This window comes from Geotrypetes seraphini, chromosome 1, assembly GCF_902459505.1.
Source record: "Geotrypetes seraphini chromosome 1, aGeoSer1.1, whole genome shotgun sequence".
Taxonomy (NCBI): domain Eukaryota; kingdom Metazoa; phylum Chordata; class Amphibia; order Gymnophiona; family Dermophiidae; genus Geotrypetes; species Geotrypetes seraphini.
The window spans coordinates 29,850,606-29,866,795 of NC_047084.1; the positions used below are offsets into that span (position 1 = coordinate 29,850,606).

General features: G+C 43.9%; 1 protein-coding gene across 3 annotated transcripts in view; it reads left to right on the forward strand.

Moving 5' to 3' along the window:
* The window catches only part of IQGAP2 (IQ motif containing GTPase activating protein 2), a 511,872-nt gene that overhangs the window by 309,921 nt on the left and 185,761 nt on the right, over nucleotides 1-16,190 (forward strand). For 2 of the 3 annotated variants that reach the window (XM_033929310.1, XM_033929311.1), the window contains 2 exons: nucleotides 5,732-5,819; nucleotides 8,174-8,337. In XM_033929310.1, coding sequence (XP_033785201.1) covers nucleotides 5,732-5,819; nucleotides 8,174-8,337 — 252 coding nt within the window. The remainder of the gene's footprint in view (nucleotides 1-5,731; nucleotides 5,820-8,173; nucleotides 8,338-16,190) is intronic. The other variant, XM_033929312.1, reaches the window with a different exon arrangement.

A 16,190-nucleotide genomic window follows, 5' to 3' on the forward strand; every position in this document is an offset into this window, starting at 1 on the left:
TAGCGTCGCGGGGTCTCATCTTACTCGATCATGTTCTGCACGCTGATGGTTCTATCCTGCTATAGACTGATCTTGCATCTTTGGGGGATTTTTCGGTGGGGGATTTTCTGGCTTACCAGCAGCTTCAACATTATGTTCAGTCGCTTCAGTTAGATGCTTTAGCTTTTCCTATTGCAGACAAATTTGCGGAGTTTCTAGCGCCCTATTTGGAGGATGGGTTTACAGTGTTGGGCCTCTATAAGGACTTATGGTGCTTACTGACCGAGTTGCGCTACAGGAGCCTCACAGCCTCACCTATGTGTCCTAAATGCTCACAGCAACCCCATTCGTTCATCCATGCTTTTTGGTCCTGTATGAAGATTAAATGTTTTTGGAGGCAGGTTTTGTCCTATGTGGACTGTCCTCTTCCTCTCTTGGTGGCTGGCCTATTACTTGATAAATATGAGGCTTTTCGTTTGCCTCGCAGTGGTCAGCGGCAGTTTCTGTGACAGGTGGGAGTCCTGGGGAAAAAAGTGATCCTTTTCAGTCTTTGTAATTTGTTGGTTGGGTTTTATTATTGAAAATAAAAATTGTTTACACATAAACTAACTGACTGGAGGCAGCAGAGAGCAGGGAGGAGGAGGAAGTGCTGAAAACATTATTCAGTATCTCCTGCAATAGACTTCATGGGAGCAGATGGAAGACCCTTGGTTCAGCATACTAGTTACACGTTGAAACAAAATGCATAGTAGCTCCACTTCAGTGCTGTTAAGGCTCTGCTTATCCTGGATGGGGTACTCTAATGGCAGGGTCCACAGCTCTAGCAGGGGTGTGGGAAGGCCAGTTGTTCAGTGGGGACATCTAGTGGGTAGGTTCCGTGCCAGTTATTGAAGGGCTCTATAGGAAACTGTGGTATCTGATCCCCAGCTAGGACTCTTGCTACAATTAGTGGACTAAATGAGAAGGACATACAAGAACATAATAGCTATACTGGATCAGGCTGATGGTCAATCTAACTTCCACAGTGGCCAATCCATATCACATAGGGAATAGAGTTCTTGGGTAGTTGTAAATAAAGGCTTAGGACATCAGCCCTGATTGTGACTTGAGCTGTAACTGCAAAAGAGCAGGATGCCTCTCTCCTTTTGAGGTGTTTTTTTTAATGTGCACACCATAGATAGCAGAACACTGGGGACTGTGGCTCAATCAACTTCTTGTAACTGGGGGTGCTGGAATTAGACTAGGGATCAGTTTGTTTGCTGCTCTGTCTCCTTAGCCACTAAAGTGTTTCACTTCCCTTGGACAAACAAATTACACATCAATTAACAATGCAGAGTGCCTTATGAGCAGGGCTGTGGAGTCGGTAGATAAATGTTCCGACTCCGACTCCTCAGTTTTTTGTACTTCTGACTCTGACTCAGACTCCCTGACTCCGACTCCTCTGTATTAATATGCAAAAGTATTTTATACATTCCTTGAAGGAAAGAAAGGCAACATACATGACATTACCACAGAAACTACTGGCTGGGAAGCCAACAGTCTACTGTATTGAACAGTTTAAGCAAAAGACAAACACAATGAAAACAAAGTTTTATTAATTTTTTTATTAATTAATCAAATGGCTGTAGACATAAACATCAGGAACAGGAACTTTTCCAGTTCAAAGATAAAAACACATTATTTGGTTGTTTTGGGAACAAAAACAAAGCTTATCTATATGAACCAAAATCAAACTCTGTAAAACATTTGTGCTGTGTATATAGTGGGTGCTATAGCTGAAAGAATCGCTCGTGATTGGTATGCCAAGTTCAAAAATGGAAATTTTGACCTCAAAGACGCACCTCGTTCTGGCCGTCCAGTTGAGTTCGATGAAGAGCGATTAAACCAACTTTTGCACGAAAATCCTCGTCAAACGACAAGGGAACTGGCAGAGAAAATGGAATGCTCTCACACTGCTATAGAGAAGAATCTTCACTCGATGGGAAAGGTTCAGAAGTGTGGAGCATGAGTTCCGCATGCTTTAAGTGACGATAACAAAAATCAACGAGCCACAATCTCCGCTGGTTTGCTTGCTCGTCACCGTTCAACTCATGGACACAAGGAACGATTTCTTTACCGAATCGTTACTGGCGACGAAAAATGGTGCCTGTACATCAATATGAAGCAGCGTAAGGAATGGCTTAGCCCCGGTAAACAAACGACCCCGCGCGTGAAACAAGATCTTCATCCGTGTAAAAAGATGTTGTGCGTATGGTGAGAGAGCTTGGTTGGATGAATTTTTCGAGTCTACACCAGGTGATTTCTACCAACGAGGTATTGAAAACCTTTGTTGAACGTTGGAAATAAGTTGTAAACAACAACAAGGGAGAATACATTTATAAGTATTGGTGCTCCGAATTGTGCATTGCATGCCATATAGTGAAGCACGTGTTCGTTTTGCGGTTACGTGAGGCACTGCATGCATTGGTCTTTATTCTTACAGTAGAGAAGTCATTAATTATAACTTTTTGTGAATTGGGACATTTAAACTTGCTTTTTTAAAATTCCAATCTAAATTTAGTCGGAGTCGGTGCATTGTTTGGCAACTCCGACTCCGACTCCAGTACCCAAAATTTCCTCCGACTCATCGACTCCGACTCCACAGCACTGCTTATGAGTTGTATCCTGGAGAATATCTAATCCTGAATTAAAAAATCAGAAAATCTATTAAAACCTTTTAGAAGTAGTCAGTATTTGCCACTGTTAATTGTTGCCATTATTAAAAGACTGCACCAACTAATCTGATTTTAGTAAACATATGATATGTGGCCATACCACAGATTTGCATTGACTGTACCTCAGTCTTCAGAGACCATGTATTAGACCTTATTGACCTGGGGGAGAGTTGTGCTTTGTCCCTAATTGGTTACTTACCATATTTTTCTCTCTATAAGACGCACCTGACCATAAGATGCACCTACATTTAGAGGAAGAAAACCCAAGAAAAAAAATTCTGAACCAAATGGTAAATTGCATCACACAAGTAAAGAGCTAACAATCCACGAATATGCAGAACATTATCTGCATATTCTGCAAAGAAGGGGCTTACAAAGATCATTTCAAAATAGAATCTGGAAAAACACCAGATCTAAACTTTTGTACCTGTTACTAGACAGTCAGAGAAATGAACAGATTGCTATCCAACACACACAAAAATGAAGACTCAAACAGTTTCAGCTAATAAAACATCCTTAGCTGCAAGTAATAGGTGCTGGTTTAGGAATACATCTGCATAATAACTAATGAGCATCAGAATTACCAAAATACATCAGACCAAAGATTCGAGCCAACATCCTAGTGGCAAGCAGGCAGCCAGCAATCTCCCCCCCCCCTCCCCCGGGTACCTTTTTGTCCACTGGCGGTGGTCCAGCGTGATCTCTGTCCAGCAGTTCTCGTTGCAGAGTGGCGCACAATGCAGGAACGTGACCGTTGCACTTCCTGCCTAGTCCTGCGCTGCTCCATGATTGGCTTGGGGGTGAAAAAAGTGTGTCATATGGAGTGAAAAATATGGTATTAATTAAATTCTTCAGTGAACCCTGGAGTTCAGTTTGTCTTCCAGACACATGGTTTGTGCATATGCAATGCTTACTCCCATATAAAGTTATCAAATTAAAAAAAAGATTTGTAGGGTCAATTTGCTAAAGCACTTCTCCAGATAAGTGCTACTGACTGGCATATTTGTATGCAGTATCCATATAGTGTCTCTGAATATCCTTGTAGACTGCCTCTGCACTGGGTGAATAATGCTGGGGCTTAGCCAGAGCAGTTCTGGAACTTACCCATATATCTTAGGACAGATAACAGAATGAATACTGCCACTATCAGGATAAATTCCAGCACCAACTGCTTTTTCAGTGATGGCTGCTGTCTGGACAGATAGATTTTGACCATGGCAATGGGTGTTTACTATGGCAGCTGAATACTGACCCCTATAGTTTTCTTTTTTAGACACAACATACGTGTAACTTAAGTTTAACAAAGACCATTTTAAAAAATGACTTCAAAACTATTGAAAATGTAAATACAATAGAAAGTGCAGTCTGTACAGCAAAACTAATAGAAACATAAAAAAAGCTGCTGGATAAAATAGTTCTCATTAAAAAATCTGTTACAAAGCCACTTAATCCAAGTGACCTGGTGCAATATAAAGATCATCAGTCAGTTATGGAACCATTCAAAATCTCCAATCAAAATGTTATGACTGCATAAATGCACACACGAGGGGTAACTTCATAATGGGGTCCCTGTAGCAGTTTCCAGAAATGTGCCTGGCTTATACTTAATGAAGGCAACATAGATGTGTGTATGCTTACATAAAACAAGCTCCCAGCATCATTTCCAGTAGCTTTGTAGCAGTACGACTCTGTGTATGTACATAGTCTATAAAATAATTGCATCAAACAATCCCAGAGCTGGAGATTAAGATATAAAAATGTGCATCTGAAAACGAAGTATATCCATCTGAATGAAGTCACCAAAATAACTCGTCAATTCTAGATTTCGTTCCTTTCATCTAGCTGCCCCATATACATGGAATAAATTAGCTGAGTTTGTCCGTCAAGCCCTTTCCTTTACCTTGTTTAAAAGCAGACTGAAAACCCACCTTTTTTATATAGCCTTTAATTCTTGACCCTATTCCTTTGCCTACCATCCCAGCCAGCTGATTAACCGGAACCTTAACTGTATCCAAGACATCCCGTTTGTCTAACTGTATCCATGACATCCCGTTTGTCTAACTGTATCCATGACATCCCGTTTGTCTATCTTGGCTGTTTAAATTGTAAGCTCTTTTGAGCAAGGGCTGTTTTCTTCTTTGTGACTCTGTACAGCGCTGCATACTTCTAGTAGCACTATAGGAATAATTAATAGTACACTTTCCCCTCCGTATTCGCAGTGGTTAGGGGCAGAGCCCACACACGAATATTAAAAAAACTGCGAATAATATTCGGGCCAGTTCTGCCCTTAACCCCTGTTTCCCCCCAGCTATTTTAAGCCCTGTAAGCCCCCCCTTAAGCCTTACCTGGTGGTCTAGTGGGTTTTCAGGGCAGGAGCGATCTTCCCACGCTCCTACCTCGTGCAGATCGCTCACAGGAAATGGCTGCCTTGAGCTCCCGTCATAGTCTCGAGCCCTTTTAGTGCTCAGAATTAGATATTTTTGAGCAGAGATTTATTTTTAGTTATCTTATATTTCTATGTACTGCTTGGGAGTTAACCCCAAAACTACCAAAGTGGTGAAAAATAATTTTTTTAGTTCTCTCCTGATTCTGAGGAACTTTTTTTTTTTTTACATAGATAAAGTGAGTTACTTTAGTGACTTCATTAGAGATGAGCACTTTAGTTTTTTTAAGAACTCTTAATGTATATTTTTTATATTTTATAAAATACGTATATCACAACTATGCTCCTTTACACCCAATCTGCAACAGCAGGAGCTTAGTGAAAACAGGCTGCCTGCCTACTTTTTACATAGCTGTACATATCCCTCCATGTCGTTTTACAACAGCCATATTCTGTATATAAAACTTGCTTTACCTGAAGAAAATACTTCATGAAATTGTTCCTATTTGAGGAGAGGGAGAGTAAAGCAAAAGGTTTAGAAAAACAAATCTCTGGTTGATTTTCAGCTTCTTTATAGAACCCATTATATAGCTCATCCAGGTGTTATTGATACTGTATTATGCTGAAGTGTCCTCCTTTTTTCCTGGTCTGCTAGAAAGCGGGTGTTCCCGTTATGCTCGACAAAGGTGATGTGCAGAGGGATGTTAGTATTGCCAATGAGGAAGCCGAGGCTCACAGGCTTCGTGAGTAAAACATTTTAATCTTGTGCCTTCTCCCCTCAAACTACACTTCATTGCTTCTTTGAGCCAGAGAATTGATCCCAAAGTTCTCGCATGCAAAGGAGATTTTCACTTCATCTGTTTACAAATCAAAATCCATGTTACAGTCGATTTTTTTTTTTTTTTCTTTTTTGCTATTCTACTCAGTGTCACAGTTACCAGTTTTATAACAAACTGAGACAAGTAAAATGAAACCAGTCACTCTGATATTGCTTATAAGTGGGGCAGTGAACTTCAGACACCCAAACTCACAACAGCCTTCCGTGGGCTTATGTGAACTAGTGATGATATTCATAACCCCATTAAAACAGTTCATAGACAAAAGTGCGCGACGACAAAGGCACTCCGACAACCCAGCGCAGACAACTGAGTGCAAGGCGGAAGCGCACCGAGAAAAAACAGTATTTTAAGGGGCTATGACGGGGGTGTTAGTGGGGAACACCCCTCCCCCCCCCACTTTACTTAATAGAGATTGTGCCGGTGTTGTGGGGGGTTTGGGGTGTTGTAACCCCCCTCATTTACTGGAAACTTAACTTTTTCCCTCTTTTTTAGAGAAAAAGTGAAGTTTTCAGTATAATGTGGGGGGGTTACAACCCCCCACAATGCCAGCGCGATCTCTGTTAAGTAAAGTGGCACCCCCCGTCGGAGCCCTTTAAAATACTGTTTTTCTTCGGCGCGCTTCCGCCTTGCGCTCAGTTGTCTGCACTGAGTTGTCAGTGTGCGCTTTTGACCTGTCACCATAAAAACACCAGAAAATTGCGGGTGCTTGAAGTTCACTGCCCCACTTATAAGTGCTATCAGAGTGACTGGTTTCATTTTACTTGTCTCAGTTTGTTATATGGCATTATCTAGTTGAGCATGTTGTGTTCCGATATCGCTGGATTTGACAGTTACCAGTTTGCCAAAATGCATACAACTAGATATAGACCAGGGATCTCAAAGTCCCTCCTTGAGAGCCGCAATCCAGTCAGGTTTTCAGGATTTCCACATTGAATATGCATTGAAAGCAGTGCATGCACATAGATGTCATGCATATTCATTGGGGAAATCCTGAAAACCCGACTGAATTGCAACCCTCAAGGAGGGACTTTGAGACCCCTGATATAGACTGTAACTTAAGTTAGTTGTTTCTCTATCTTTCCATCTAAAACAATTTCAACAGACTGTCATTGGTGCACACTGCTGCATGTCTCAGTGAGCGTCTGGAAAAGATTCTTTGCATGTGGAAGGCCACTCCATTGTTCTTATTGTCTGATCTATCTAAATTTTAATCTTTGTGCTGGATTGGCTCCTTGTTGGTATTATTAAATTCAGTCTCTCTAGTGGTTGGCTTACCATTTTTATGCCTTGTATCCAAATCTTGGTTATAGTCACTGGAAATGGTTAACTGGTCGGTCCAGGCCAGCCCTTCTGCAGAATATTGATGCGGTGCTTCTAGTACAGGATTATGGAGATGCTGTGAATCTGCCCCTGTGTTGACAAAATCCTGAACATAAGATACTGGTTAATTTTTACAAGCGCTTTCTAGCCAGTCTGTAGACTTTGAAGGGTTTCTGTTAGGAAGAGGGGTGAATGTTTGCAGCTGCTTAGCTACCTTTGCTAACTGTCACTTTTGTGATGATAATCCAAGAGTGATGTCTGATTGCTGCTTGCATAGAACTTTCTATGTTAAATATCTTCCTGCAGGCTGTGGCATGCCTTTTTGTGACTAATTCATGCTTCTTTTCCTCTTCTTAATTCACATTAATTAATACCAACTAAATACTCATTAAATGTCCTGCAAGAAAAATCCATCTGTATGAACAAGGCAATACACTCTGGGTTGCATGTGAGGAAAATAATGATTGTGTTTAGTTGAGTAAATGAGAATTCAAGAGACTCCTGACACCACTAATATAGATATAATGTGGGTGACTTTCACGGAGAGGGTAGTAGATGCCTGGAATGCCCTCCAGAGGGAAGTAGTGGAGAGGAAAACAGTGATGGAATTCAAAAAAGCATGGAAAAAACATAGAGGATCTCTAATTAAAGAACTAAGGCAGGTACTGGACAGACTTGCACAGTCTGTATCCAATATGTGGTGATTTGGTGTAGGATGGTCTGGGGAGGGCATCAATGGGAGCTCCACTATCTGAATGAGGAAAACTATTTGGGACTTATCAAAACAATATAATTGCCATACTAACCTAGTATCCTGATTTCCAAGGGTGTTCAATCCAGGCCACAACTTACTGTTTAAATTGTTATCAGATTGGTTTCTACTCATAGCTAGTAGACTAGACAGATTAGAGTTTAACTTCACTCCTCTCATCTTCCAGAGCTTGATGCTGTTGAAAGAATTAATTCAGCGATCCGGACAGGTGATCCTGCAGAGACCTTGGCCGCATTGATGCATCCCAAGGCCCAGCTCCCAGAGGTTCATCCATTTGCTCCTGCTTTGTATCAGACTGAACTTTTCAATCTTCAAAAACAAAATGCTGAGGTAAATGCCTGAGCTAGGTACCTTCTACAGAGCAGTTAATATCCATTCTTCATATTTGCTGAAACTGTTGTTATAAAGTTTGTTTGGACAAACTTGCCAATCATCTTTTGATAATTCCTTGCCTATGTTTCTCTCCCAATCAAGTATATGCTGAGGTTTCTTTAAAAATAGAGCATTCAACATTACATATATATCTTAGATTGGATTCCTTTACTACCTATGGTATCTATATATAAGCCTTAAAAAGGAATTTTCTTTTTATACAGATACTTTTTCCTCTTTACTTTTTACAAAGTGGAAAGGTTAGATGGTTGCTTGTATTGTATTGCATTGTTCAATGCCGAGTTTGGTTTGCCTCTTTTTTCTTGTATATACCTTTTGTATGCCTTTTGTTACTCTGGTTGACCTCAATAAACATGTTATACCAAAAAAAAAAAAAAAGATGTAGAAATTTTGCTCATCATCTCCGAAGAGACGTTGCTCCTGGAAAACTTCAAAACAAAGTAGAGAAAGTTATTTCAGTAGTTGGCCCAAACCATGGACGTTACCATCTTACATAGGCCTTTATCAGGAAAGTGGTTTATCATTTTTGTTAAAAATAAAAGAAAAGGTTTGGTACAAAAAACAAAACAAAAAAGTATGTGGCACTTTTTAGGGATATCCTTCCATTGATTGATGCGAACCGCCTAGAACTCCCGGGTATGGCGGCATATAAAAATAAACCATTATTATTATTATTATTAAATGGTGACAGGTATGTTCTTCATGAGCCAGCTCAGACACAAACATTTTTAGAGCTGTGGGCTAGACCCAGTGCTTTGATAGTTGAGATTGACTGATTTATCTACAGAATAGCTTTTTAAATAAATCCCTTGGTTCATTTCATTCTTAGGTATGTGCAGGATTGATTACATTTTTTTTCTTTTGGATCTTCCTTCATTTCAGGGTCTAATGTACATATTGGCCCCAATTCTATATAGGGTGCCTAAGACATGCCTAAAGTTAGGTGTGCTTTAGGCATCCAATCTAAGTAGTTAATGATTAAGGGTCTTACCAAGCAATAATTGGTATTTAGGCATCCAAAGGACGTAGACGTCACTTTGTAGACGCAGCCACAATTTCATGGACGCCCATGTTTAAAACTCATGCCTAGGGGGGGCGTGGCCGTGCAGAGCGCAGGGAAGACGTGTTTCCCCTGAGCTCCGCTGTTCTCCCTCTGCACCGGCCCTTTTGAACAAGATTCTCTATGCGAAAATACCCCAAATTGCTTCATAACCAGCCAGCAATTATATGGACAAATTTGTCCAAAAAGGAACCCCGGAGATGGCAACTAGAGGCGGCAGAAAGGAGCGCGAAAAACCGAAGCCGGGAGTGGGGGCCGAAAACAAAATGGCGGGCGCCCCGGAGACCGCGGAAGCCACGTGCGAGGACATGGTCGCACGAATTACGGAGGCGGTGGTTCTGGCACTGGGGACTAGGCTGGATCAGGTTACCGAATCCCTGGCATCACTCTCAGCCTCAGTGACTACCTTTAATAACCGGGTGACTGAGGTGGAGCAGCGTGTAAGCACTACCGAAGATTCCCTCACTCTGGTGCAGGAAGAACTGCGTCAGCTCAAATGTACAGTCCAAGGCACATCAGACAAGCTGGAAGACCTGGAGAATCGCTCCAGGCGAAATAACTTACGTTTGGTAGGCATCCCAGAGACTGTGCTGGATTCTGACCTACATACAGTGCTGGAAAAATGGCTAGCGGAGGAGCTGCTTTTAGCCTCTACCTTCGGCCCTCTCAGGATTGAGAGGGCTCACAGACTGGGCAGAAAGCAGGAGGGGTCACCTAAACCCAGAATAGTGATCATACGCATCCTGAATTTTGCTATTAAGGATTTGCTGTTGAAGAACTTTAGACAACGGAAAGAACTCTTATTCCAGAACCATAGGATTTTGCTGTTTCAGGACTACTCGGCGCAGGTGGCGGCCCTGCGGAGAGGCTATTCGCCCGTCTGCAAAATCTTGGTGGAGAAACAGTTGCGGTTTACCCTACAATTTCCAGCCAAACTTCGGGTTCTTTACAATGGACAACCTGTAGTGTTTGACACGAGTGCGGCGGCCCGCGCGCAGCTGAACGCCTGGTATCCTGATTTGGCTGCTCGCACCTGAAGGGGCGCGCTGGCTCCTGGCGTCCAGTGACTGGCGGCCTAAGGCTGCTGAAGAACGGGTGAGCCCCTTTCCAGGGCTTTCAGTGGGACTGCCTTGATGTATGCTGTTTCTATGGCTCTAGGGTCTGTGAGACTATGTTCATATGCTAAGTGCTGGCTTATCAGTACTCACTAGATGGGTTTTTTCTAAGGGGCTTAAGGGCTGCACTCGGTGAGGACACCTGGGCTTGTTAACTTAGCTGGGATGGGGAATAGACATATTTATGTGTTAAATTCTGGTTTACTATGTTGTGCTTTAGAGATGGGAATATTTGGGGCACTGTTTATATGGGTCGGGGGAGGGGGACTGGGCCTCTGTAAGCCCTCCATGGTGTGGTGGTGGTATTTCAAGGGGGGAGGTAGGGTGGGGAGGGGTTGTGAGGGTCCTGGGAGGGGGGGGGAGGGAGGGGATGTGTGTGGTGTTGACGTGGACATGGATGAAAGGGGATTGGATGGTTGGTTGCTAGGGGGAGGGCTGGGACTCCTGGCAACGAGTTTCTCTTTCTATGGTTTGAAAGTGGACATGAATTTTGTGTGGGATGTCCCCTAAGAGAGGAGTTCGCTGTGTGACGTGGAATGTTTCGGGAATCAATTCACCTATTAAGAGGACTAAGATTTTACAACATTTAGCAAGACACCAGGCAGATATTGTGGGGTTGCAGGAGACTAAACTTAGTGAAGTAGAACATGGTAAATTGAAAAGGTCGTGGGTAGGACAATGCTTTTCAGCCTCTTCCCCTAAGGCGAAGGCCGGGGTGGCCTTACTGATCCACAAAGCGATACCCTTTGAACATTCCCGAATTATTTCAGATCCAGATGGCCATTATGTGATAGTTCAGGGCAAGCTATCCCATAGGCCGGTGCTTTTGGTCTCAGTATATGCTCCCAATAGTGCCCAACGAGCCTTTTACAAGAAACTTTTGGGGATTCTGATGTCCGTCTCTCTGACGCCGGAGGTCCCTATGATATTCTTGGGGGACTTTAATTCTGTTTTGGATCCCGTATTGGATTCTGTCAGGGGAGACCTCCGGCCGTCGGGTAGATCTGACAATGGGCTAAGGGCGTGGATGGATGCTTTGAATTTGGTGGATGTTTGGAGAACTCTGCACCCTGATGAAAAAGACTACACACATTCCTCTAGAGCACATGATTCTTCATCTAGAATTGATTTTGTCTTCTTGTCTCGCTCTTTCTTTTCAGCAGTATATACCTCAGAAATAGGTGCGCTGGTCATTTCTGACCACACTCCGGTGTGGATGGATGTGAACTTGACAGGGGGCCAACAGGGTGGAGGGGGTAAATGGAGATTTCCTGTAGCATTGTACTCAGACCCTGAATTCAAAACTTTCCTTGAGCAACAGTGGCGAGATTATGCAGAATTCAATGGGGAGCATATTGGGGATGGATGTCTCTTTTGGGAAACAGCTAAGGCGGTGCTTAGGGGTGCGGTGTTGGCATATTGCGCTCGTAAAAAGAAAATGTTGGCGGCCAGGATTCTGGCCCTTGAGCGCAAGGTTAGGGAGAGCAGGCTTTTGGCCCTGCGGTCCCCTACGGGATCTCATAAACGGGAATTTCAGATGGCGCAGTCGGCGCTCCATGCCCTTTTACATGAACGAGCCCAAAAGACCCTCTTTTACTATAAGTATAGGTTACATCGCTTTGGCAACAAGCCGGGTAGAATGCTGGCTCAGTTAACTAGGGCGCGGAGGGGGTCTTCTTCCATTACCTCTCTCAGGGAGGCCGGGGGACGACTAGTGACAGCACAATCCCACTTAGAACGGCTTTTTGTTACATTTTATAGTAACCTTTACTCGGCGGAGGTGGTGGATAAGGATGTTCAGATTCAAGACTACTTAGACTCTCTACCCCTACCGAGCCTTTCAGAGGAGGATAGAGACAGATTGGCCACCGTAATTACTCGGGAGGAGGTATTGGGGGTACTAAAGACTCTTCCTCTCTGTAAGTCCCCGGGCCCGGACGGTTATAGTGGGGAGTTCTATAGGATACTCCAAGGCTATGTGGCGGACCCGCTGCGAAACTATTTTCAACAGTCAGTGGATGGGGGACAGTTTCCGATGGGATCCAATCGGGCGTTGATAACAGTTTTACCTAAACCTGGTAAGGACCCGCTTCTGGTGGAGTCTTACCGCCCTATCTCACTTATCAACGTTGACTTAAAAATTTTAGCCCGAATAATGGCTAATAGATTGGCCCCTATGGTTCCATCGTTGGTAGGGGTGGAACAAGCGGGTTTTGTGAAGGGGAGACAGGCAGGTCATAATGTCCGTAAGCTCTTGATTGCACTGGCCCATTGCACTTCCCAGGAACAGCGAGCTCTGGCTATTAGTTTTGACTCCGAAAAGGCCTTTGACCGGGTGGAGTGGGCTTTTCTGTTCCCCTTGTTACAACGATATGGGATTGGGGGGTTTTTTATGGGGGCTCTACAAGCACTATACTCCAATCCGGAAGCTGCGGTGCTGGTCAATGGGCAACCATCCTCGGTTTTCTCTCTGCGGCGAGGCACTAGGCAGGGCTGCCCTTTGTCCCCACTACTTTACATCTTATTTCTAGAACCTCTATTATTGGGTATCCGCACCCATCCTTCGATCGTGGGAGTGGAGATGAGGGGCTCATCCTTGAGATGCATGGCCTTCGCGGATGATATCATGGTCCTCCTCACCGATCCGGTTGCTCATCTTTCCCCTTTGTTGGACCTGTTTGATTCGTTTGGAGCACTATCGGGTCTGAAGCTTAATGTATCTAAATCTGAGGCTTTGCCTATCCATTTAAGTATCGCGCATAATTGGTCAGATTTCCCCATGAAGGAGGCCTCCTTACAGGTAAAATATCTGGGAGTTTTCATCCCAGCGTCGTTATCTCGCCTATATGAGATCAATGTCCGACCCCTACTTCGACGGTCTATTGAGAGCCTCCGCCTATGGGGAGCTCTGCCGGTCTCCATGGCAGGTCGAATTTTCTTATATAACATGATGATAGTGCCGTGTTGGCTCTATTTGCTACAGACTCTGCCGCTTTGGTTGCGCCGGGCGGATCTAGATGAGTTATATGGAGCCCTGCGGATATTTTTGTGGAGGGGTCGGCGGCCCAGATTGCCCCTGAGTGTATTGATGCTACCGGAGGCACAGGGCGGATTCGGTCTTTTGGACTTACGAGCTTATAATCTAGCGTGTGGTATGAGACTGCTCCGAGATTGGTGTTTAGAGAGCTCTTCCTTCTTGACATTTACCGTTGAACGGGACTTTTTATATCCGGTCTCCGGATTGTTCTTGTTGCATGCCCCATCGGCCCAGTTAGACCTAATACAACGGAGACACGTGGTATGGGCATATATGAGAATCATCTGGAAATTGCTTTGTAAGCGTCTGAGTATACCTTACGATGCCTCTCCACTGTTGCCGCTTACCGGGAACCCCCTGTTCAGCCCGGGTAATGACAATCAGGTATTTCGACTTTGGCATTCGCGGGGAATTCGGAGAGTAGGAGATGTTCTTGATGACCATGGGGTTATTATATCCGCCGAGGGACTGGTGTCCTTATATGGGTTAGATCGAGTGGATACGTTTAGTTATGGACAGCTTCGTCACTATATTGCTGGGCTTAAGGGGGCTGACCGATGCGCAGCGGCGGCTAAGAGATTGGGTCGCTGCCTAGCATTGGGAGAGGATTCTGCTCCGCGCCTGCGTTTTTATGTTACTGAGCTGGGGCTGTTCTTGTTATCGGAGAGGGTTGTTTTCTTGGCTAGGGCATGGAGCGCTGACCTGAACTGTACTATTACACCCCATTTGCTTTCCCATTGTTTTGGTTTCCTGCGCTCCCTTTCCTGCAATATGATACACAGAGAACAGGAGTATAAATTCCTTCAGCGAACGTACATCTCCCCTCGGAGAGCTTACAGAGCGGGCTTTGCGGAGCACGAGCACTGTCCCAAATGCTCAGTGACTCCCGCCACCCTGGGACATATGTTCTGGGGATGTTCTCTCATACGGGGTTTCTGGAAGCGAGTGTGGGCTTTTTTGTCCTCCCTCTCCCTTACGCTCCCAGCATGTACCCCGGAGGTAGCACTGTTCTACGACGGAACGGCTCTCTCAAATTGCTCTGGGGGACAAAAATTGTTGGTGTTTAAGGCTCTACTCCTGGCTAAGAGGACCATCTTAATATTTTGGCGGGCTTCCTCTAGCCCATCCTTTCCCCAATGGCAGGGGTCCCTATTTGAAATGGCGCTGATCGAGCGTAAGATGGTGGGGTCCCATGACGAGGGTAGGTGGGCCAAATTTCAGGATGTGTGGGAGGGGTACTGGATGTCCCTCTCTCATAGGGAACGAAGCATACTATTGAATAATTGAGCGATGGGACACTGAGGTGGGGGTGGGGGTCCGTGAGCTCTGTACTTCACAGGGCCTGTGCTGGGACGTATGTCCTGATTCCTTTTCGCACTCTCTCTCTTATTCTCTTTCTTTCTACACTTTACTTGGTATGTCTTCTTGCCAAGTGTTATGCACCACACGGGTCTGGGTTTGGGTTGGGGTTGGGTTTGGGGAGTTCTTGGGGGGGGGAGGGGAGGAGAAGGAATAGACGGGAGGTTCACATGGAGGGCGGATTGGGGTTAAGAATAAAATGCTGTATTGGGCTGTTTTGATGATATCTATTCATGTATTGGCGATGCTTTTTGGGTTTTGTTTCAATTTTGATGTTGCTGCCATATACAAGCTTGATGTTGTACTGTCTGATATTTTTTATGCCCAATAAATAAATATTATATAAAAAAAAAAAAAAACTCATGCCTAACTCAATAGGCGTGGGCATGGTTTGGGAAGTGACTCAATTTGGGCGTCCTTTCATTCATTTACATAATACTGAGTGACCTAGGGCATCCATATGATGCCTTTATTGTAGGCAAATGAAAACCAGGTCTACTTTTGAGTTTAGTTTGGGCTTCAAATAGATCTGAGTTCTATGGACAGAACTTAGGCACTCTTTAGACATTCTTAATACGATCTGCTAAATAGCTCTCTGGGATTTATTTTTTCTTTATTAAGCTCAAAATACATTTAATAAGGCACCACATACATGAGGCACATCAAAACAGATATTTCATGCAAAACCTTCTATTTTTGTGGACAAACAGCAATGCTATTTGCTAATTAGAGGAAAAGATCCCTTAACTGAAGCACAGCACATGAAACACAGCTTTAGTTTTCTTGCTAAAAAGCTACCCTTTTTCTGACTAAACAGTGCTCCAATTAGCTCATTCTTGAAAGCAAAGAAAGCACATGAAAAAAATATAGAATGCCACAATTAAAATATGTGCTAGGGGAGCTGGTTGGGATTCAAACTCATGACCTGTGGAAGATGAGCACAGGGCTTTTACTTATTGAGCTATAGCAGCTTTCAGCTATAGCAGCTGTGATATGATAGCTTAGCAGATCCCTAAACTATCATATCACAGGGCAGTCAGAGACACCTGCATGAAAGCTGCTATAGCTCAATAAGTAAAATCCCTGTGTTCCTCTTCCAGAGATGATAGGTTCAAATCCCAAACAGCTCCCCAGCACATATTTTAATTGTGGCATTCTACCTTGCAAGTGCACCTTGATGATCTCACAATGAGGTCACCATTGTGCAGCTGCAAACCTC